At 30.8% G+C, this 26,273-nt stretch overlaps 2 protein-coding genes across 2 annotated transcripts; both read right to left on the reverse strand.

The window, feature by feature from the left end:
• Positions 1–10,033: 10,033 nt before the first annotated feature.
• Positions 10,034–11,539, reverse strand: LOC122596662 (3-ketoacyl-CoA synthase 5-like). The gene has a single exon (XM_043769281.1). The coding sequence runs from the start codon at positions 11,501–11,503 to the stop codon at positions 10,064–10,066; it is 1,440 nt and encodes a 479-aa protein (XP_043625216.1). The 5' UTR covers positions 11,504–11,539; the 3' UTR covers positions 10,034–10,063.
• A 5,454-nt stretch (positions 11,540–16,993) lies between these two features.
• On the reverse strand, positions 16,994–18,598 carry LOC122598331 (3-ketoacyl-CoA synthase 5-like). Its single transcript, XM_043770923.1, has one exon. It carries the CDS (start codon positions 18,524–18,526, stop codon positions 17,081–17,083), a length of 1,446 nt encoding a protein of 481 aa, XP_043626858.1. The 5' UTR covers positions 18,527–18,598; the 3' UTR covers positions 16,994–17,080.
• Between the last annotated feature and the right edge of the window lie 7,675 nt (positions 18,599–26,273).

Raw genomic sequence — 26,273 nt, forward strand, 5'->3', positions numbered from 1 at the left:
AGGCCTCTAGATGTATTAACGACGACTACTCAAGGTCCTGGATTTTCTTACAGTGTGTATCATACTTTTTTATAGTTTTATTTATAACGATAAATCCTTTTATTCCTAAACTACCTTAACTAATTTTAAACTACCAATATCAGGTATTGAATTATGGAATTCGCAAAACCACATTGGTCTAGATATCGATATTTGTATTAGCTCATGGGTTTTCGGGTTGTCATATTCTTGTATATTTGTATTTTAACAGTACTTAATACTTTTCTGATTACTTTTTATTTTAATTTACTGCCTTTCTTAAAAATAAGAGTTAATTGCATAATTCGTCCATGTGGTTTACCTATTTTCAGGGATTACATCCTTGCTCATGAATTTTAGCCAAATAGGTCCAAACTACTCAAATTTGTAGCATATTACATCCTTGTGACTGATGGCGTCAATTTTCCTCCGTTAAGTTAGGTCATGTGCCCCTCACATGAGGGCATTTTCGTCTTTTCTCAATTTGTTCTTCTTCTCCACTTACTTGCTTTAAAACCTAATTTAATCTGATTCTTCTTCGATCAAACATGTTCAACAACAACAAGAACATATATTTTAACTTTACACAAACACACATACACACACACATATCTATCATCATCATCAATGTTAAAATCAAAAAATAAATATTTAACAAATCCTTTTACTAGATCTTCATATATAAATCTTCTAGAAATTTATACAAGAGAAAAAAGATACATATCATCACCGTCTCCTTTCACATCCAACATTTTATCCTCTACAACCACAATCATAAAAAATAAATTCATCATCAAAATTTTAGAATTATTTACACCAGAAAGTTACATATACGTACAAAAATGAAGCCCAAAGCTTAAAGTTAGTGATTTCAATCTTCTATTATGAAAAAACACATAAATACAAGATCAGAGATGTAAAACCATGACGGATATGATAAAGATGAAAGCCAATAAAACCCTTAAAAATCTGAGGTGAGAAAAATGAATACAAGATCATTCTTATTGTATTATTATTCTCGATCCCTTCAACTGACCTGAGTCACAACTGACCATTCCGCCGCCAACCACCACCGTGCGAATATAGCAACAGCCACTGCCGCCAACAGCCACTGTGCAAACTCCGGCCGAAAAAGGTCCTAACACTAATTGTACTTTTAGATTATATATATGTTTAAGATTTGGCCGACTTTGCAATGTTCCGTTTCCTTTCCCTCATCAGTTATTACCATAGTAGTAAAGGAAACTAGAAAGGAAAAATAGGGAAACAAACATTGGGTAATGAGTACAATTTAGGCTTTAGAAACGTGAAATAGAAAATTGTTTGTATCTCTATATTCATTTTTTTTTTGTCTTGATTTGTAAATTTGAAATCTTTATCCTTTTTCAGATCTTGTTGTATCAATAAATTCATATATACAGATCTATCATTTGGGTTTTGTTTGTATATATTTTTATTTTATAATGAAAATTTTAATTTACTTTTATCTGTAATATAAGATGTTATATGTATACATATATGAAAGAAAAAAGGAACACATGTTATGACAAAAAAACTAATTCACCCTCATGTGATGAGCATGTGATCTAATTTAACGGAAAATATTTGATGCCATCAGCCAGGATGTAATGTGCAAAAAATTTGGGTAGTTTGGACCTATTTGACTAAAATTCTTGATAGGGATGAAATCCATGAAAATGGACAAACCACATGGACGAATCCTACAATTAACTCTAAAAAAAAAAAAAAACACATGGCCTTGTAATTACAATATGTGTGAGATCATTTAGATAATAAATATTCTGTAACATATATAAGCTACTTGAATGGGTAAGATCACAAAACTTGATTCCTAGTTTGTCTGGTTCATGAATGACACTACCATTCCACCAAGATGGTAAAGTTATTAGTTGCTAGTTATCTTTTAGACTAGTGCTAAAGAGTAAGACTGGAGATGACCTTGTGGAAAAGAAAGACCAAGAGAAATCTTTGAATGGATTTAATTTGAAAGTGGCCAAGTGGGTACATGATGATGTAGAAACGTTGATATTAATGAATTGGCTAAATTTAGATTTTATAAACCAAAAAGTGAATTTTGTTGAAGTAACAAGTTAATTAAATGTTCATTTCATATGTAGCAAAAAAATATCTATGAAATATCAAAAGGGGTAGCTCCAGCCTCAAGTGTAGATGAGTTTTTTCATTTAATTATGAAATGTATGTTCATTTTTGTATCTGTTTCTCACCAGAAGTCCAGAAGCAGCCTTCAAGAAAAGTAAAGTAAACGACAGAATAACAAGTACAAATAATGAAATAAATAATGCGTTATTGAAAATTACTGTACATACTGATCACTTTAATCACTTGTTATCCAACTCAATTGAATGCCTTGTGCTACCACATGTCATTTAATCCAAGATATTTAAATTGTTTATGCTTCCACATGTTATATTGGTATTTACATTAAAGAGAAATGATATTTGTTTAGGAAAAATAATCAATCAATCTAATTTATAAATTTAAGAAAATTTGACATATAGATTCTATTAATTAAGTTTCTTTTCTAATTTTACTTGATTATTCTACATGGTCATCTAACTATAATTAGGTCAACTTTTAGACACAAAAATTAGGTTGATTCATTATTATCTATTTGTTTATGTAGAAATGCAAGCACGTTATATATATATATATATATATATATATATTATAAGTTACTAGAGGATACCGTGCAATGCAACAACATATAATCGTAGCAGAGACTGGATGTGATAGCAGCGACGGTGATAGTTATGGTGGGGGCGATTTTTTTAATGTGTGTTGATAAAAAAAATAATGGTAATTAGTGGTTGAGGGGACCTTGTGAGTGCTCTAACACCCATAAAAATAAAATCTGGTACTATAACCACTATTTTCCATTTCGCATAGCAACGGTCTCAAGTTTGATCTAATTATAGAACATACATCCTGTAGCATATACGTAACATAATGGCATGCCAACAAAGACCTCCTGAAACCTTGGTCTTATAATGCGAGCTGACTACCTCATGAGTTTGACAATGATATGAGACTACAATTATGTTAGCTAGTGTTTATTTTATGACCAACGAAACTTAAATAGTCGTATTCTATTTTAAGAAATCACTAAATATAAAGCCAGCTACGTACGTATTCTAAACATGATAACAATACCACGTTACAGTTGACCATTATCAAGGTTTGCTATAGGTTAATTTTTCCCCCTTTTTTTTTACTCTTTCTGTACGAAAAATGTTTGATCTCCACAAATATATATATAATATAAAAAAAATACAAATCAAGATAGCTAGATTTATTTAGTGAGACTTTTATTTGATTGAAAAATTGTAAGTTGTAAAACATAATTAATTAAGAATCTAACAAATAAACATATGAATAAGTACAGTAATATTTTTTTATTTTTTACTCGATCATACATATATATGTAGGGCCAGGGATGTAACTGTGTAATTTATCACCTCTCTATACAGCTATACTGATTGAGTTAAAATAACATAAACTATAATGTAAGTATTTCAACGGTGTGTGTATTAAAAAGGAGATTTGAGAGATATATCCAAACAAGATGAGTGTGTCGGAGTGGTAGATTAAGTTGTTCAATTTACATTCAATACCACCAGTCATTTATGCATTCTTTCAATCAGCCTTTTTACTTAAACAGTACCAAAGAGGCAAAGACATAACATTCAATACCACCAGTCGAAGCATGTTCAGATTTGGATTAGCAAAAGCTATTTTTGATTAGACCTCGTATTATTGGATTACCAAAAAGATGTTAAAAATGTAACTTAAACTAATTAAATGGCTCGACTACTGTGGCAACTTATAAATCCCCTGATCTCACTATGATTGACTTTCTATCACTTTAGGACCTTGCTAGATTTTACATTTACTATTGCTAAAAGAAAAGGTTTCGAAAGACTAATTTTTAAACCATGTGAAAACACAATAGGTAACAATTATAAATAAATGGATGTATAACTTGAGAGTGAAATGTATTAGGTTCAAATTTTGTTGTGAGCAAAATGTTCTTAGAAATGAAAACATGAATTTTTCCATCATGAATTTATTCTGAAGTTATAATTGAATATATGAAAAGACAACTCACTAACCTTATATTTCCTATTCAAAATAACAATAAGGGATTTGCTAACTTCCATCATGAATTTATTCTGAAGTTATAATTGAATATATGAAAAGACAGCTCACTAACCTTATATTTCCTATTCAAAATAACAATAAAGGATTTGCTAACTAGTGCCCCTAGTGCATTAGTTAAGAAACATTTAATGAACTTGTTATTTCCTTATTAATTAAAAATTTTATTTAATGTGTATTAATTTAACTCAACAATTTCTATTTTTAATTGAATAATTAATACATATTTTTATATTTTAGAAAAGTTAGACTTCAATAAATACTTCATTAAATGTTTCTTAACTAATGCAACACTAGTTAGCAAATCCCTAATAGTAATAATAATAGCTAAATGGTTCAAGATACAATAAATGAAGTTGACCCGTTAATTTTTCTTTTAAGTTCATAAATATAGTAGATAAATTAAACGTCTCCTAATTGTAGCATGTAAAACCGACTCTCATGAGTGAGTGAGTGACAAGCGTGAGTTTTTTTCCTGAATCACTTGTAACGGTTGATGATTTACATCTCGTAATCTAGAGTACGTGTAGAGCTCCACCATTATACGATGAGGTGTTCCCTAATGTCGAATAATAACTAACTGTTAACAACCAATAATTTATCGACTAGAAGGTATCTTGTATGTCTCGTCAAGAAATTTTGGATTCAAAACCTTCGAGGATAATTATATTAAAAGTGACCAGAAAAATGATCAAAAACATCACATGAATATCTCCTGATTACAAGAGTACACTGTTTAGGTTGTTTTGAAAAAAACCTTTTATTAAAATAATTCATTCCATCGCTATGTATTCATATGAAAATTTCCTTAATCCTCGTCTAAAAGACTAAAACTACCTAGCTGACTGGCGGCTATAACTTCTTTATAATGGTATCCCAAAACTTGATATATCATTGTGCATCATAAAATCTTCGTCCATGTGCTTAGACTTGGCAACGGGTTGGGTATGAGCTGAGTTTAGATAGTTTCGGACCCCGGACCCGATTAAAATTCTCCGCCCCAAAGCCGGACCCAACGGGTCCCCGTGTATATATTAACTGTCGAATAACGGGTTTTTCACGGGTAATTGGGGACCCGTTAGGATTTATGTTGAAAAAATGTATACGGATACTCTTTCATCTCTAATCAAAAGTATGGCGTCAATTGTTAAAGTTTCATGATATTTTAATAAATTAAATATCATTTATAACAAATTATCATATGCATTTTTAGTTAATATACCAAATACAGAAATACACCATATAGCTTTCGGTGTGTACATAAAATATGGCTTAACTACAATTCAAAAAACTGTATAAAAATAGATACAGCAACCATCAATCTATGCACAAAGTTATTCCGTGCATATATATATATATATATATATTTATTTATATAATTAAATTATTATTAACATAATATATGCGGATCGGGTATACGAGTTCAGGGATTGGGTATACGGGCCGGGTACACAGGTTTTTAATTGAAACCGTACCCGGATCCGAACCTGTTGAAAGAATTAAAACCATTCCATACCCGGTCCTAGACCCGTTACCCGACCCCGACCCCGGCCCAAAAATTTTAGGTATCGGATTTCCCCACCGGTTACAGGTTGGTTTGCCATCCCTACATTTGCTTTATGAATTTTCATTTATTAGTTTTATTATGAACCAATAATCAAAATTTTATTCTATATTTTATTTAATTTTAATGATTATTTTATGATAACTTACTTTATATATATATATATATATATATAGGGATGGTATATATGGTTGTCGGGTATCTAAGCTTAGGTGTGGAATATTCACTTATTGTTTTTGTAATCCATAAAAATCATGGGGGTCCATGTATTTATTCATTAAACAAGAAATAATAAAATATTAGTATATGAGGGTTTCCACACTTAAGTTTAGGTGTCGGACAACCTTATATTCCCCTTTCCCTATATATATATATATATATATATATAGGGGTTGAGTATTGTAAAACAAATATTAAAGTAAAATAAATAAGACAAAATCTTGACCCTTAGATCATGGTTAAATTGATGCACGGAAATTCACGAACCAATTGATGCACAATGATTTTCATGATGCATGGTAATTTTCAGTGAAAAGAAACATATTGTTTTATTTGTTTTACTTTAGTAGTTGTTTTATTTTACCTAAAATATATATATATATATATATATATATATGAGAAAAGTGGGTATGGGGCTGTTATGCACCCAACTTGGCAACCTCTCACATACCAATATTTTAATATTTTGAATAAATACTTGGTCCCCCATGATTTTTATGGTTTTTAAAAAGGTATGTGAGAGATTTTTCACCCAACTTAGATGCCTAACAACCTAATATTCTCTTCCCCATATATATATATATATATATATATATATATACTAGCACGGTGCCCGCGCAATGCGGCGGTGGTGGTCATGACGGCTGTCAGTGGTGTCAACGACGGGTGGTGATGGAACGAGTCGCGACTATAGGTGGTGGTGGCGGTGTCGGGTGTTGTAGGTTGATGTAAATGTAATTGATGTAGAGGTAATTGATCTAAAAAGGTAGTGAAGATGTTTTAGACATTAAGGACTAATGATGTAACTATTTCATTAAGGGTATAATGGTCATTTGCATTTCTTTTTTTTCTAACTTTTCAACAAGGGTGCATAATTTTTATATAGTAGTATATATATATATATATGAAAATGTAAAGACATTATTTATGATGAAGACTATACAATCAAAGAATAGAATATATATCTTTTATAAATAAAGTAAAATTGTGATGACATTTATATATTATTTAAGAAAATCTTATTTGGCCTAATTAGACTTTTGCTTATTAGTTATATATTTTTTATCTAACTAATTTATGACATCATCTTTTGAATTTTAATTTTAGTTCCTTTATTTGAATTTTTTTAAAACTATCAAGCTTAATGTAAAATAAGCCTAATTAATGTATAATAACATTCTTTTGTAGTAAAGATTGAATTTTCTTTTTTCATTATATTAACATTGATAACTTGTCATTAATATATATATATATATATTTTGAACAGCAGAAAAATATAGACATTTTTTACTTTATGAATTTTTATATGTTTTATTATGATAATAGACATGTATTTAAAAACTTGTTTAAAATAACCGGATTGAATCCGAGATAATTAGATAGTACGATAAACAAAATAAAGTTGAGTTTCAATGAATTGTTGACATAACTACATACGTATAGGGGTTGGTCAAAACTATAACTCTTATATGGACCTATGTTTACTATGTACTACTGTTTTAATGATCTATTTACGTGTCATGGCTTAATAAGTCCAACTCACTGCTTGCTTCCAAACAATTTTAGGCTAGTAGCCGAATTGGGTTTTTTTTTTTTCTTTTCACGTTTCCAGTTTTATTATATTTTCCATAAAAAAGATATTTCTACTTAAAAAGACAAGGTATTTTTCCCCATGCCCGTCTTTTAAAACAAGTGATTTTATTATTTGAATTCATTTCTGATAATGTTTCTCTTTTAAGATATGCTCATATTATATATATTTTGGTTTGATGGATTCACCCACTTTTGGCTCACGCAATCAATTGTGTCCCTGCATTTAGCCTTCTGATGCGAGGAGATCAAATAGTTGGTGCTACACAACGACATAATTAACTATTTTATCTTCGGGAATTGATGTGTATACCATCCGATTCTGACCGTACACCACCAAACATGCTATATAGTATTGTATTGTACAACACTCTAAAGCACATTTGGTGGTATATGGTCAAAACCAGATGATGTCCAGATCATCCCCCTTTATCTTCCGATGTCAGAAGTTCGAGTTGACGATAATAATGATTTAACAGTTGATTATCCCATTCCAGAAATTAACAGTTTGCTCTTATTACTTTTATTTATTTGATTTATAAACTTTATTTGTAATATCTATAATAATAAATCCATGGATGGACCTTATGAACATGATTGTAGGATCAAACTGTAAAGTTTATACCAGTAACAAAACAAATGAAATTGTGGGTTATTTATTAATTTTAATTTAATGGTCAAAATCTCTAACTTTACTAATAAAGTTGGGGATAACTTGAGAAGATCTAATCTATGTGTACTATATTATAAAAAAAAGGGTACTTTTTACCACTCGACGCCGTCTCCAACACCAACAGTCGACCCCACCACTAAACCGTTGCGCCAAAACAACCGTCACATTGCGCGAGTACCATGCTAGTAAAAACCTAAATAAATATATATATGACTAATTATAACTAAGAAATCAATTCACCCCATTAGTCCATTAATAATACATAAAATAAATGATAAATAACACCATAAGAATATAATAATATTTTAAAAATCATTTCTATATAATAAGATATGGATAAAGGTTAGGTAAAACATGCAGTACCTATCTTAAGTAAAACAGGAGGGATTACAGGGGGGTTATGTATGTTTATCAAATTCAAAGATTTAATTTGTAATTTTTTTTTAAATAACAGTACCTAAGCTTAGATAAAATCTGCAGTACAGATCATTTTTCCATAAGATATATCACTTCCAAAATAATATGTAAATCCAACAAAGTAATTAACTTTGACATATCACATATATACGGGGAATGATGTTATTTATTATATATGAAATTTATATATTTATTGTAAATGGTTAAATTATGTTGTAACAATATAATTCCTCCATATATATATATGTATGCGTGAAAAGTACACTTGATGTTAACTCTCACAAACCTAGTTTATACATAATAATATCATTGTATATTTGTGTTAGAGTTAAGAATATAATTTCAACTCGTAAAAAATTGATAAGATTTTGGCAAGCTAGAAAAGAAGAGTCATCACATGTCACCTTTTTCCCCCAAAAAGGTGCCAAATGTGTTAAAATATAAATGTTTCAAAAATTGCCAAATTGTTTCTACATTTTTGGTTTCTGGATGGATATAACTCAAAGTACTTGCGATATTAGTCTCTAAACGGTTAATAATTCAAAATAATTAGGCATTCGTATCGAAAATGGCAAAAAATTTAATTACAATTTTAGTCCCCTGACTGCTAAAACTTAATTTCACTTTATACATACAATGTATTTCACTATATATTTCATTACCATTTCACAAATAATTTCAGTCTTTCACTATAACTTCTTACATTATTTTCATTTCCAGATGACTTCTTCATTAAACAATGTTCACCTACTCCGTATGACCGTCGATGAGATGAAGACACTTATCACATCTGATATATATCTAAGAAGACGACCACCTTCAAGAAAAAATGTCGGCGGTGATGAAAAACGACAGCAAAAATGGTACGGTGCTCAAAAACGATACAAGAAATGTAGGCGTCGAGGCGTAAGGTTTCCAAATTAAACTTGAAAGAACAATATTTTACCATTCGCATGAGAAGATCAAAGGTTGCTATTGAAAACATGGGATATCGTTCACACTTGATAGATCAATGCACCTGGACCAACGTGTACTTTCAAATTAAACTACGGTGAAAGTATTAGTATACTTTTGTTTTTCTTTAGAAGTTGGAGTTTTTTTTATTTCTTTCGAAAAGATATTATGATTAATTAAGTTTACTTAATTAGGAATAAAATATAAACTAACACGACAACAAGTGTTTCCACGTTCCGTTATAGAACAAACATATAAGATAATAAGTTTTCATTGCATTTACAATGCAAAATATCAAATATGCTATCAAACATACGAACATAAAATATTGAAACTAATTAGCTAGAGACATGTCATTAACCAAATGAAATTGTTAATTAAGCTTTTCTTCGGTCCTTTTTTTTTCCACTTCAGTCGTCCTTAATTATTGTTTAGTAACGCTTGACAACTTCTGGCTCGTTAATCGGGTACCTATCGATGCAATCAACCCATGCACTAAATTTTGTTGGTTGAATATCTTTGTTACATTCCCAAACTCCGCTGTTACACTTAAATCCACTCCCAAATCCTATTTGCCAAACTCTATCACCTTTTTTCATTCTCCCTTTTGCTTCAATATAACCCAACTCGTACCATAATGAAGACGAAGACGTGTTTCCAAACCTGTGTAACGCCATCCTTGAAGCTTCTACGTGCTCGGACGACAACCTTAGACTCTTTTGAAGCTCATCAATAACCGCACGCCCACCCGCGTGTATACAAAAATGATCAAACGCCTTTTTGAAGTCCGGAATGTAGGGTTTGATTTTAAGAAACTTTCTTCCCAAAAGATTGAAAACAAATAAAAGTTGCTCCGATATAGGAAGAACCAACGGTCCGATGGTTACGATATTTGTTTTCAAAGAGTTGCCGGCAATGATCATTAGATCCATGTTTAAGGCTATCCCAACATGACCTTCTATATCTTCTTCTTGAGTGACACAACGGTAAGATTTGTCTTCGGACCCTTTGTGGGTCCGGACCACATGCAAAAGTTTGTACTTTGCATGCTTCCGTTGTGACTTTTTATTGGTTAAGAGGATCGCTGCTCCTCCCAATCTAAATAGACAGTTTGGCAGAAGCATCGATCTTTCTTTACCCATATACGAATTAGGAGTTATTATTTCTGTACTTACTACAACCGCATTAGATTCGGGATGTACTTGAAGTAGATGTTTTGCAAAATCTATAGATATTAAACCCGCACTACACCCCATTCCGGACAAATTGTAACTCTTGACATTACTTCTCATTTTATATTTATTAACAATCATACCCGAAAGTGATGGAGTTGGTGCAAAAAGACTACAATTAACGATCAAAATATCGATATCTTTTGGTGTGATTCCAGTTTGGTAAAACAAAGAGTCCATGGCTGAAAAAATGACTAATTGGGCCTCATCTCTAGCATCAACCATAGTCGGGTTTGGTGGAATGTAATGTAATGCATGAGGCAAAGATGTTTCCTCACCCAAACCCGATCTTTCAAAGATTTTGACTTGGAATGCGATGCTTTTGGGCTCCGTGGCTAAAATGATGCGCCCGTGTTCACACGCGGTGGCATATGGCACACGAAGACTTGAAGGTGGCTTGAAACAAGCGAAGTCGACTAGGTAAATGGTTCGAGGCTTGTTCATGAAGTATAGTGTGAGAATAGATATGGTTAAGGAAGCAAAAGTGAGTGTGTGGAATAAAGAAACATTATTAATAAGAAGACTATTATAAAATGGTGATTTATGGAATGCTTGAATTAAGATAGCAAAGATTATGGTGACTATGAGAAGTTTAGGGACATGATTCATGATATTATTAAAAGACTTTCTTGGAGACATTGTGAGAAATAAGGTGAAAATGTAGATAGCGATATGGGGGTGTGAATGGATAGTTAAAGTATATTGGAGCCTTGGACGTGTGTATATATAAAGGGATGGGGAGGTTGAAAATTTCAATAGTATTTCGTAGTAAAAGATGGGAGAAATTGAAATGTAGTGGGGAGGAGGTAGATGGGAGATTAAATGAGCTTTTTTATTTCTTATTATTATTTATATTTATATATATACTGCAGGATAATTTCGGTGGAATTTAATAATATTAATTCGTTCTAATATTTGTATACATATTTTGTAAATAATGATATATATACTACTTTGCATTTACCATAGACAACAGACCATAGACCGTAATAGGTATTGGAGGGAAAATTTCAAGGCTTGTTATCCTTTAGGATTGAACTCAATAGCATGAATATAAACGAAAATACCTCTGACCAATTGAACTGGTTATTATTGGTTAATGATATATATGTTAATGAAACTTTGTTTAAACACTAGTTGCTTTTATGTAATTATTAATTTGTTATATTTAGATTGGTAAAATGATAATTAAATTTTTACCCACAAAAGTACATGTTTAATATTGGTGCGTCTAGCAATATAGCCGTGCAATGCGTGACAACGAAAATCTCTTATCTAAATAATATAATCTCTTATCTAAATAATATTGGTCTAGGCGTCTAGCTTTTTCTTAATTTGACATGTTAACATTTTCCCCAAAACTATTTTTAAAAAATACATGATATCATAATATTTATTCCTTTTTTCCATAAACTATTTTTTAGAATAGCCTTTTGGATCTTCCTCTTTCCATATACTTTTATAGCCCCAGTTTTTTTTTTTTTTTTTTTATAATTAATATGGGGAATGATCCCATGTATCCTAAATTTTTATTTTTAATTCCATATCTATTGTTGATTTACTAGTTAATTTTTACTTTTTCATCATCCTAATATATCATATATATATAAATGTTCATCTTTACAATCATGTTGTCATTTTCATATCAAATTATAATGTATCGATAACAAATTATATATGTGTGTGTATATATATATATAGATTTTGGTCATAAGTTTTGAATTAAACGGTCCGGGTTGAACTTGAATTAATCATCTAGTTAAAGAAGTAATCGTGAAAGAGTTTATTTAAACCGCAAACACATACAGAGAAGATTATAGATACAAGTGAGCAATTTTGAAAAGGAACCTATTATAAATACATGACATCAATATAAAACCTACATTAGTTACCTAATTACTAGCACGATATTTATGTAATACAACGGTGTTTGTGACGGTGTGGTGCTGGGGACGACTGTTATTGTAGAGACGACATCGAGTGGTGTAGATATTTGATCTAAAGGATTAATGCAGATGTTCTAAAAGATAAAAGACTGGTAATTTAATATAATTATTAAGAGAATTTTAGACATTTTTTCCGTATAACTTCCAACATTGAAGGTTATTATCTATATTCTATACACTTCTATACTATCTCTCTATATAACTAAGAGATGATAGGTTTTTGATGATGTGACAATTATTAAATCATGCCATGTAAGATTTTTTCCTGGGTGTCATACTTACATTAAATTTCTAATTTTAAGCGTACTTTAAAAAAATTACACATTAGCCTAATCATCATTAAAGCATAATTTAAAAATTATACTTTAGCCTAATCATCATCATTATTTAAGTAATAATAAAAAAAGTTAAAAATAAAATAAGACGGCAAAGTATATCTTAATGGAAGCAAAGTATATCTTAATGGAATGGATGGATATATTTCTTATGTTATATTAATGTATATCGGCTAAAGTCATGAATAGATTTCTTCTAGATTTTTTATTTATGTTTATAATAATTATATTATATTAAAGTTATAGTAAGTATATATATTCAGAATCGGCTAAACATTGTTTTCCTAATTTTAATTTTAATCTTATTTCATGTATATCTCTTAAAACTTAATGGATGGATTTCTTTTTCACAAAGATATACAACTTTTTATGATTTATAAATAGGAAATTCTAAATTGACAAACAAATTACAAACAAAATTATACAAACTCACTTGTCATATGAGATGTACCAATTAAATTAATTCATTTTTTTCTTTTTTATGTTTCTCTCTTCATGTTCTATTAGTGACACCTAAGTTTGTATAGTTTTGTTTGTTGATGTAGTTATACTACATATTTGACGTAGTTATTACCATTTAGGTGAGATGGTAGAGAGTCTTGCCTCTTAGAGTATAGATCAAGGTTCAATCCTTGACAATGGTGTAATATAGTAGTGTATTATATTCATCGTTCAAAAAAAAAAAAACATATTTGACGTATATGATCATATGTTCATAAGCTATAGTTTTATTGTTTGAATCAGTCGTAAACGCACATATTTTTATATTATGAATAATAATGTAACTATCTGTAATTGTATTTTTTACTTATGTTATCAGTTAGTCCCGCACAACGTGCGGGTTTAATCTAGTATCTTATAAAACAAACTAGTCCACCATTTTAAGTAAATTAAGCATTTTTTAACATATTTCTAAAATACCCCTAATCACTTATATACAATCACATATATATAATCACACCGCTCTTTCTCTCACATAGACACAAATCACCACCACTACCACCACCGTCCATCATCACCGTCTACTACCGTCTACCGCCACCACTGCAACTACTTTCGCACGCCACCACAATTTGTCACTACCATCGTCGTCACCATTATACCGCCATATCGTGCGTGTACCCTTCTAGTTTTTATAAAATATAGTATAGATAATTTGCGTTGGTTCTTGAAAACTTTAAAAAGTAAGACACTTCTCATCTCTTTTATAATGTACTCGTAGTATTTATGTTTCTATTTTTATTAAAAAAATTAAATGGTGTACTGATTTCTTTTGCAATACCCTGCAACTTTTGTGACCCGATTTGTTTTCGTCAGCTAATATTATTTTTAACACATCAAAACTTGCAAAAATTTATATATTTATATATCATCTTGCCAACATGTTCAAAATACAAGTTTAATCAAAATCAACCATTTCGACTATATTTGACCAAGACAACCAAAGTACCAAACTAGTTTCAGAACAAAATAGTACGATATATACTGGTTATATTTCAATTTTGATTCAATTCAAAGATATTATTTGTAAACTCATATTCTTATCACAAAATTTAATAAATTTATCACACTGTATAGTGTATACATGCATCTCATAATATACGATACAAGTATTTTAGATTTATATTCTTTTAATTTGATTTTACTTACATTTTTTATATTTAATTTAGAATATTTAATGATTTATCTTATCTTGAAAATATAAACAATTATGATATATTTATCAAATTAGGTGATACGAATATGACGTCCACTTTTGAATGCATGCTTTTCTCTTTCTTATCTATACCAGCTAGAGAAACAATTGCATAAGGATATATATAATTTCAGTGTCGGTTTAACCTTTTTGGTGGCCTTAAGCGGTAGTAATATTTGAGGCCTTTCTAAAAAACCTTTTGACAAAACCCTTTTATTTTATCCGCGCTTAGTTACGATAAAAATAAGTAAGCAGTCATAAATAATGAAGGTAAAAGGATAAAACAAAATTTTTAACAACATTATATATGATGCAAGTACATCCTAAAGTTATAATATCAAAAATATTTTCATCACTTAAAAGGAAACGATGCGGGTACATATAAAACTAATATTATCAATGTTGTAAATTTTCACTGCATTACATCTATACTAGTATATAAAAATTATACTCCGTTGAAAAGTTTACAATTTTGAAACATGCGAAATTACCATTTTACCCATAATTAATTAACTTACACAATCATTACATAATTTTTTAAACATGCGAAATCACCATCCCTAATTTCAAATATCTTTGTATCAATTTTCTATACCACTTGACGCCGACGCCATTACCATCCGTCGACGCCACCACATCGCAACTAATGTCATCGTCGCCGCATTGCGCGGGTACCATGTTCGTTAACTATATATGAGGGGTCTAAGTTGATAAAATTAAAAGTAGAAGGGACTACATAAGATTTGAATACTAATAGGACACATTAAATAATGTAATGAAGTACTACTAGTCAACTATCCTATTTTGCGTTGTCTTCAACCTCTCTTGCTTTTTCTCCATTAATAAAACAAGATCTGGGTTTCTAAATTTTTTTCTATTTTGACTTCAGTTATCAAACTTTTTAGTATTAAATACTTAGTTTATCCATCGAAAAAACAGTATACTAGCATCAAATCTCCGAAAAGTAAGATATATAAGCTCGAAAGGTGATAAAATTTGAGGCCTCCAATTCGTGGAGGCCTTAAACGACTGCCTAACCTATACATACTGTAGAGCCGACTCTGTAGAATTTCCAAAAAAAATTAAATACAATACAAAGTTTGTCTATAAACATTCATTCTATATGCTCGGATCGTCAACTAATCATAACTGTTGTTTACATAGGAATTGTTATCCCAATTCTCGAATATATTTGTTTAGTGATATAACTAATTAATCTCAACTGTTATCACTGTTGGTGATACAAAAAAATCCAATGCATATCTTTGAACACACATCTATACATAAACATTATTATTATTATTATGAGAAAAATGAATATTTAGCGGTTAGATACGTAAATTTAGATATATAAAACCTCTCTCACATTAATATATCACATACTTAAGCCTAATAAGATTTCAAGTTTCGTTATTGAAAGAAAACATTAGAAATTTCATATTCAAATTATACTCCGTAAAAAATAACTAAGTAACCTGTCAGAGTGGTTGGTTGGTTCACTGAATGATGAGTAATAAAGATACCCATTTAAAAACTTTAATAATATGATTTCATGTAGTATAATTTAATGAAATTGGCAAAGATGGATTTCAGTCCATATGTGTTAATTGATGACTGTCGAATTGGATACTTAATTTTTATTGGGCTATTTTGTCCTAATCCTGGCCTGTTTGGTGCTCCTCTTTAAAGGCCATTGGGTTTGTTCTGTACTTTTATATGTGCTTGGGCCCAGGGTGTTTGCTTTTTTCCAGTGAAAAGCTTTCTTTGTACAGAAAAAAAAAAAGTAACAAAAGTTCAGTAACTTTAATATTGTAAAAATAGTTAGTGGAGATTCGTATAATCTGATTAAAAAAAAAACACTCAATTTTTTTTTAACGGCATTTTTATTATATTTCTACTCCTAACTTACATGTATGCCTGGAAACTAATACTCTTGAAAAAACCCCTATTAATCCACCCTCATAAATATAAAAAGTGAGACTCGAACCCAAATGGATAATCTCAAAATCAAAGACCTTACCAATGGGTCACCAACCCCATTGGCAAAACACTCGATTTTTATATCACAACAATCACAAAAACTGAAATTAAACAAAGTTGTGCCCACAGCCACAGACTACATCGCCATCTCTAATTGTGTCCAACAACAAAGTAAATATAACACCTTATTATAGAATTATTCAAGGTTTCTCTAGATCACAAGTAAAAATGACATAGTAATTAATAGTTCCTAGCTAATTTAGAGCTTCCCAAATTCTGGCTGTTTCATAGGATACTTGTGGATGCAATCAGCCCAAGCACCAATTTTAGTAGCTTCAATATCTCTATTACATTCCCAAACTGCACTATTGCATTTAAACCCACTCCCAAATCCAATTTGCCAAACTCTATCTCCTTTCTTCATTCTCCCTTTGGCTTCAATATAACCTATTTCGTACCACAAAGAAGACGAAGACGTGTTCCCAAACTTGTGCAACGTCATCCTTGATGCTTCAACGTGCTCATCCGATAACCTTAGACTCTTTTGAAGCTCATCAATAACCGCACGTCCACCGGCGTGAATGCAAAAATGATTGAAGGCTTTTTTGAAGTCAGGAATGTACGGTTTCCTATTAAGTTTAAGAAACTTTCTTCCTAATAGATTGACAAGAAACATGAGTTGCTCCCATGCTGGAAGAACCAATGGACCGATTGTGCTAATGTTGGACTTCAAAGAGTTGCCAGCAATTGCCATGAGATCTATGTTTAGCGATATTCCAACATGACCTTCTTTGTCTTCTTCTTGTGTGACACAATTATATGATTTATCTTCGTACCCTTTGTGTGTTCGGACCACATGCAAAAGTTTGTATTTTGCATACTTTTTTTGAGACTTTTTATTGGTTAAGAGGATCGCTGCTGCTCCCATTCTGAATAGACAGTTTGGGAGCAACATCGATCTTTCTTTACCCATATATGAATTTGGGGTCATTATTTCAGTACTTACTACAACTGCATTGGATTCAGGGTTGACTTGGAGTAGATGTTTTGCCAAGTCAATAGATATTAGTCCCGCACTACACCCCATTCCAGATAAATTATAACTCTTGACATTAGTACGTAGATTGAACTTATTGACCACCATGGCCGAAAGAGAAGGAGTGGGTGCAAAAAGACTACAATTTACAATCAAAATATCGATATCTTTTGGGCTAATACCCGTTTGTTGTAACAATGAGTCCATGACAGAGAAAATGACCCAATGGGCTTCATCTCTACCATCCATCATATTAGGATTTGGTGGTATATAATGTATTGGAGCGGGTAAACAAGTTTCCTCACCCAAACCAGACCTCTGAAACATTTTGATTTGGAATGAAATGCTCTTGGGTTGTTCGGCTAAAATGATGTTGGCATGTTCAACCATAGTAGAATAAGACACTCGAAGAGCTAGAGGCGCCTTGAAACATGCGAAATCGACAAGGTAGACGGTTTGAGGTTGGTTCATGTAGTAGAATGTGAGAATAGAGATGGTTAGAAAAGTGAAAGTGAGTGAGTAAATGAAAGGAACATGATTAAGAAGAAAATGGTGATATGGAGATTGTTTGAGTGCTTGAATAAAGATAGCAACTATTATTGCTACAAGAGTAAGCTTAGAGACAATGTTGATAATATGGTGATAAAGTTGTTTTGCCGACTTCAACATTGTGAAGAAAATTGTGAAAATGTAAAATAGATATGATGAGAGATGTGTGGAAGAAGTGAATTGAGCTGCTATATGAAGGGGTAGATAGCAAAGAGGGGATGAAAGATCGATTAATAGTAAGATGTGACAATGAGGCCTAGATCGATATATAATTGCAAGAGATGATTATTGAGTAGATATGAGGAATTTTTACCCAGGGTTCGAAACTTGACTAAGTCTTGTAAAGTTTTCTTCATGTATACTTACTTGAAAAATAAATTATAAAAAGAAATTGTAAGATGTAATTTGAAAGTACTGAATCACTCATTTGTTAGATACTCTTGTTTTCTTAATAAAAATTCACAATTCAATCCCTCATTCCCTCTGAAACGAAGATTAGAGTATAAGTATAAAGTATATTTACCATTAAAGAATAAAAATAACAATATATATATTGTTGTAAGATGTGGTAGGGGACATATAAAACGATTAAATGACCTTATCGACTGATATAGGGGTGCTTGAGGTTTAGGTGCATTACATTATCTTCATTTTTCTGTTATTATAAAAGATAAAAGCAACGGCTTTATTAATTCCATACTATAAGTATTATTTACTTTACTACTTAGTAGATATATAAGTAAATGCATTGGCTGACATTAGTCATGACTCATGACATGAATCAAGAGTAAGTGATTTCATTGTTCATGGAAGTGCATTATATTATTGGTTCAGTGGTATTTACTATTAATTTGGTCAAATATAAAAAAAAAAATATATAAACTTAATTTAAATTTACTATCTAGTAAGATATGCACAATAATAAACTAAAAAATAAATATTTTCGATATAATTTGCAAAAGTGATAATTGTGCCATAATTTTTTGATTTCAACTTCTGTTTGTAAAACTAACCGGATATATATAAAACTAACCGGATACAAACTAATGAACTATATTATGAAGACAACATATATTCGTCGATTTCAACTTCTGTTTGTAATTTCAGCATGGAGGCAGCCTGCAATTTGAGTCAACAATGTAACCTGCTTGATACTTTGGTTCGTTGGACAATTTACAATTAAAGCTTGGTCCTACGATGGTCCTGTACTCCAAGGTTTGGTACATATATTTATTAAAACAATTATTGTAGCAGTATTTTTCTTAAATGTTATTTTAACCGGAAGAGTATGATAAGTCTATTTCATATCTATCTATACTATACTATATTATAAAGCAGATTTCTTTTAAATTTTCAACATTGAACTTGAAATTTTCAATATTAATTTTAAGTACTTCTCCAAAATGTCTCTCTTATCTATTATATATTTACCTAAAATAACTAAAATACCCTTTCTCTCTCCTCAAATCTAAACCAATCATCTTTTTTCTATCTCCTCTATAAATCATTTATTTCTACAATTCATTCAAAAAATTTTATTTCAAAAACCGTACATCGATAAATTATAAAAATTGTATAGGTGTTCCTAAAATTTCATGCTCTTTCATTAGAGATGTCATTCGATATACTTTCGACAAATTTTTAAATCCGATGGCGGAGCCCGTACGGCTAAGGCATTTGACTATCATACTCTATGACATATCAACTCATATAACCTATCACATTCTATGACCTAGGTATCACCACCACTATTTCACCGCCGCAACGCGCGAGTACTTGCTCCCGTACTACATTATAAGTACAATTTTCAACTTTTATCAACAATGTACATATGTTAATGCATGATGTACAATACACCTAAACTACATTACATCAATAACCCACACTACTCGTTGTCGCCGCCGTCGCCTTTTTAACAACAACACCACCACCTGTCTCCACCACCGCCGCCGCCGCCACCATTACCTCGCCACCTCCACCACCGCACGCCACTTTCCGTATCGCACGAATTCCGTTATAGTTTTTGTTAAATGTAAATTACATGGATGGTTCATGTGGTTTGCATGAATATTTTTATTAATTGTTTCTAACTATACAAATATACCAATGATTCTATTGCTCATTTTTGGTTTTATGATGGTTCTTGAATATGATAAACATTATTAGGGGTAAAGATGTAGTGCTAAAAAGTTGGCTAGAAGAGTTGGTTTGGACAGCTTATGTTAAATCCCACATCTTTGGTTCGACTTATACTCACTCCCACCTTTAACTTTTATACTCATCGGGGTAACCTTTTACCCAAAGGGTGTAGTGCCACAACTTGACAAGTTTTTGGCTAGTTTTCGGTCAATCAAACGTCGCCACGTGTCTTTGCCAAAAACTAGCCAAAAAGAACCAAAAGTAGCCAAATTACATGGTGCACTTGCCAAAATGTCAATGCCGGTAAAAATAAAGGTTGCTGGAAAAAAAACGTGACCGTTTTTAATAAAAAATGATATTTGGACTCAGAATTTGGAGGTCGGGAAATTCGGAAGTCGAAGACGCCATGACTGCCAACCCGAAGGTTTATCCCGCCAACATACGCCCCAGATCATCCGAGTCTCATTTTTACGAACATTTTGTATCAACATCGCCCATCTAACGTAACACCGAAAACCTAATTGTTCAACGATATACTCATCAGCATAAAACTAACTTTCCATCTACCTATTGCTTTAATGGAACAAAAGACGACAACACTACTATGGAAAAATCCGGCAACATTAACACTACCAAGCTAATCACAAACATGCAATTAACGATAATGTAAATAAGATAAATATACATATAATCAACAATAAGCAGCAGTTAACCGGAAAACCTATGAAAGGGCCCGTTGGAAAACCGTATAAACCGGAAACCCCAAATTGGAGTCACCGAAAAACCGAAGTAACACCACCAGAAACCCCCAAAAGAGTCACCGGATCACATGCAACAATGATTAAACCAGAAACCCCAAAAAAAAGGTCACCGAAAAAACGGATTAAACCAGAACCCCAAAAAAGGGGTCGCCGGAAAAACGATTAAAAGTAGCCAAAGAGCCAATTAATGTGTCAACTACACCCTTGCCAAAGCCAAACAACTATTTGGCCGTAAAAAGTGAACGTTTCTAGCCGACGACCACCGGAAACCCCCAAAAGGGGTTTCTGATCTCACCGGAATAAGGGTATTGTATGTTAGGATTAGCCTCAAAATCATAGAAAAGTTTTCGGTGATAGAAGCCAAGAAAACCATAGGATTAGCCTCAAAATCAAAACTCCCAAAAATAAAATTAGGTTTTCGGTGATAGAAAAGTTTTGGCACAAGAACAAAAAAAAATGGTCACATAACACGCTCTCAACGTTCACAAGGATCGGCCAAATGTAACCGATATATATAGCGAATCCAACTTGCCAATACTTGCCGATACACATGCTACAAGGTAGCCAAAAAGCCAATGCTAACTGGACCAACTTGCCGATATAATAAGCCGACTACACCCTTGCCCCTTATAGATCCGTTAAGTGGTCATATGATTGGCATGTGCTAGAAAAATATTCATTTTAATATCGCCAAACTTGGACCATACACTTGTTAGCTGAATCGAAACATTGAACTATGTTACCAAAACATGGGATTAAATCTAAAGATCCAAACCGGTAGTTTGCCAGATAAATTAAACCAAAACCGTACAAATCAAAATCAATTCAAAACATAAACTGTTTTCCGAAAACTAAAGCTTGGTATTTATAAATGAGATGGGTACCCACACAATGTGACGGGGGTGGCGGCAATGGGTGGTACCAGCGGCGGTGGTGGTAACGATGTGGTTATTAATCTAAAAATAATTTACGTAAATGATAGTGTAGTTATTTTATGGTTAAGAGATGTATCTTTTATAAATAACTTTATTAAAAATATTATAGAGATATTAGGTATAAATATTTAAATTAATTAATAAAGAAGATAAATATTTTGGATAAATATGGGTGTAAAATATTTTAGAGATATATTGGGTAGATTTAGTGTGTGTTAGGAATGTATTGAAAATTAAGAATATTATAGGTATTTTAAAGATAAATAGTTGAAAATAGAGGATGGTAGTTTGTTTATTAATATAGTATAGATGAAGGATTCTGGTTAATTAATTGACTTTTGTGACAACTGACAACCGTAACTTATCGATTTTAAGTTTTTATTATATCGCATATTTTATTTATACACTAGTCATATGCTCGCGCAATGTTGCGGTGTGATGGTGGTGGTGTCGACGGGTGGCGGCGGCGACAGGTGTTGGTGGCGACGGCCGTCACCGCCGGTGTCGTTAGTGGCGTTGTTATTAACATAAAATTAATTGGTATAAAATGATGTATTGTAGTTAGTTAAAGTGTTAAATGATGTATGTTGTAAATAATTTTCACTAAGGGTATTATAGGTATATTAGATGGAGATATTTAAATCTTAATCTTATCTTAATCTTAATATATATACTAAAAGAGAACTAACCTAACTTTAATTGACCAATCACAACCCTCAATTTCTCAAAATTAATTAAATCAACACATGTATAAAATAATTTACGTACACTTTTGGGTTTTTTTTATCTCCAATTTACACTTTTAACCCAATTTTTAATTATTAATTTACATTTTTTGATTTTACATCACTAATTTGCACCTTAACCCAATTTAAAAATAATTAATTTACACTTTTTGTTTTTCCATCACCAATTTAAACTTTACCCAATGCAAAAATAACTAATACTTTATTGCATAATGTCTATCTAATAGCAAAATATAGGTAAAAGTTAGAAAAGTTACAATAGTTGGATTAATACAAATTAATATTTATATCAATATTTAATTTTATATTATTAATTGTAACCAAACTAAAATATTGTTATTATTAGTAATTATAATCAGACTATAATTAAGATAATCATTGTTGTTATCAGTAATTGAAATCATACTATATTTAGGATACAAATTCTTCTTATATAAAATGAACTCTACATAAAAAATCACAATACACAAAATCTTTGGAAGCCTCACAAACCAGCCGCTACTTTTATTATTCTTAACAACCTTGACTAACGAAAATAAAATTACTTTTGCAAGATATCAATGAAAACATGGTCAATTGCATATTGAAAGTTAAGATATTGCTTATCTTGGAAACTTTGTATAAAAGAAACTCTACTACGCCATTCAGATATGATATGTTTCAGCATTCAGTATTATTATTTTAATATCTCAATTCTTTTTTTAGTATATTTTTTTATTTAACGTATAAGTCTTTTTTTTTCCCCATATACTAATTCTTATATTAAATATATTGTAAAACCCGTGTATTTGACACCGGTCTAAAAGATAACTGATCAAATCTCAATTGACCAATCACAAATCCCAATTTCCCTAATTTATTTAAATTAGCAAATGTCATAATGTCATCTACACTTTTTCGTTTTCCATCATCAATATAATTTACACTTTTAAACATTTTTCTTAAAATAATAGTTTTATTAATATAAAATACATAAAATATAAAACTCATGTTATCCAAAGTATCCATTTATTTAAATAATAAAAAAATATTTTTTTAATAAATTAAAAAAAAAATCATTGTATTCATATAACTATAATTATAACTTATCAAAAATCATCTTTGCAGTCTTCATCAATGCTTTCCCCTCACAAACTCCTCCCATAAAAATCACATGTTTGAATATAAAATCTCCACTCATAAAAATCATAGTGGAAGCATGCTGCTAGAAGCATACTAGTTAACCATATTATATTCATATCTACTTTAACCTCTTATATATGGAGATAATGACAAATATTCATGTTTATATTTTTACCTTTTTAGGATCATCATACTTTTTTTATTTTGATGTGCGACATAATCACATAAATAAGTTTTTATTTTCTTTGAAACATAAATGATAAATGTATTATAAATGGTTGAATGGAGACCACTTTTAACATATATATTTGGATTTAAAAATTTTTAAATTAAATGCAATAAATATAGCATGTTACCACATGTATTTTACAGTAAGAACCCAAAAGAAAAATTATATTAGAAAAAAATGTGAAGTGATAAGTTTAAGTTAAACTAGCTTATATAATGCGTTTGAATTTGGTTAACATGATTTTATATTAAATAATAAGTGAGTCAATATAGTAAAACTTTATTAATCAGGTTCAGATATATACTATGGTTACATGTCTACTAGTAAAAAATAAAAAAGAAAATAATCTCAATATCTAATTTTTTATAAAAAATATATCAATATATCCAAGTTTTTTAGGATTTTTACAGGATACCCAAAAAAGTCGCAATAAATTTCAAAAAATCGTAATGAGATTCATAAAATCGCAATAAGATTCCGAAAATCTTAAGATTATTTTTAAATTGATAAATTTTTAAATTTTTTTCGGTATTAAGATTATTTTCTCAAAATAAAATATTACATATTTACTAGTAAAAAACAAAATGTTACATATATATCTATATCTATCTTTATATTCTGTGAATTTTAAGACTTTTTAAATAAGTTAAAATTTGGACCATCCATATTTAACATTATCAATCAAAATCATTCATTCAAAAATCAAAAGGAAAATGTGGTCATTTATTCACTTTTATAAGACTATAGCCTATAAAAGTGTTACTCTCAAAACTTACATAAGCCTAAATCAAAAACCTCTCTTCACATTTTCTCTGTCCTATGTTTCATTGTCTCTCAACTAAAGACTGAAAACCATCTTCTCATACCATCATTTTTTATCTCTACAAAAGTGGTTTTAAAAGGATTTGAGAGGGGGGGGGGGGGGGGGGGGGGGGGGGCTAGCCTTTACTTTATCCGGTGATAATTTACTTTTATATATACTTATACATAAAAGTACATATATGGTTATGCGGGAGGATGCGCCGCGAAATGTTAAATGTTATGTGGAATCCGAAGAGCATTTTCAGTCAAATTGGCCTAAATGAAAAAAAACGACTAAACAAGACAAAGTAGTTTAATGGGGCCAGGTACATAAGTAAGAAGTCTTCTGTTAATGGGCTGAAATGTTGGTATTGGACTAGTGATTAATGCACCTTTGACCCAATACTTTTCACAGCTTCCCTTTCCTTAAAGAGAAATGATATTTGTAACATTTATTTTAATTGATATACCATAATTGTGCATTACTAACTTGTATAGTCAGTTATACAATTTGTATATTATGGTACATTAATCAAAACTGGTGGTATGAATATCACTTCTTTTTCCTTAATGTTTAATCTTTAATGTAAATAAAGATATATATAAAGAAAACTTAGACATCATCTATACTATCTAATAAAACAAACCACCCTAATTTTTCCTTAAACTTTCTGTCTTTGAAAAACCAAAAATACTCTTCTTCTTTATTCAATAATTTAAACATATTCATCTAATATACCTATAATACCCTTAATGAAATAATTTAAGGTATAGATTCTCCAACACTTAAAATAACTACAATACCACCTTCAACATTAATTACTTTTACGTTCACCACCATCGTTGCCCCCATCACCGTCCCCACTGCTACCCCCACCATCGCCACCACCACCTCCGCCATCACTATCCCCATCGCCGTCGCATTGCGCGGACATAAGTCTAGTTATGTTTAAAGTGAAACCTGTTTGATGTCGCTACACTTTTTCTTACTAAGTGCAGAGTTTTTCTTTCTCTATCTTTATCTTGACTCCTTTATAAAACAAACTACCCCTCCCCCATTTTAAACTTTCTATCTTTAAAAAACCCAAAATACCCTTAACTTTCAACACATTCTCAACTCACGCACTCTATCTA

Source organism: Erigeron canadensis, chromosome 4 (assembly GCF_010389155.1).
Source record: "Erigeron canadensis isolate Cc75 chromosome 4, C_canadensis_v1, whole genome shotgun sequence".
NCBI lineage: Eukaryota > Viridiplantae > Streptophyta > Magnoliopsida > Asterales > Asteraceae > Erigeron > Erigeron canadensis.

Excerpts from the sequence above, each read along its gene's own strand:
- LOC122596662 (XM_043769281.1), bottom strand. The coding sequence starts at position 11,503 with ATGTCTCCAAGAAAGTCTTTTAATAATATCATGAATCATGTCCCTAAA.
- LOC122598331 (XM_043770923.1), bottom strand. The coding sequence starts at position 18,526 with ATGTTGAAGTCGGCAAAACAACTTTATCACCATATTATCAACATTGTC.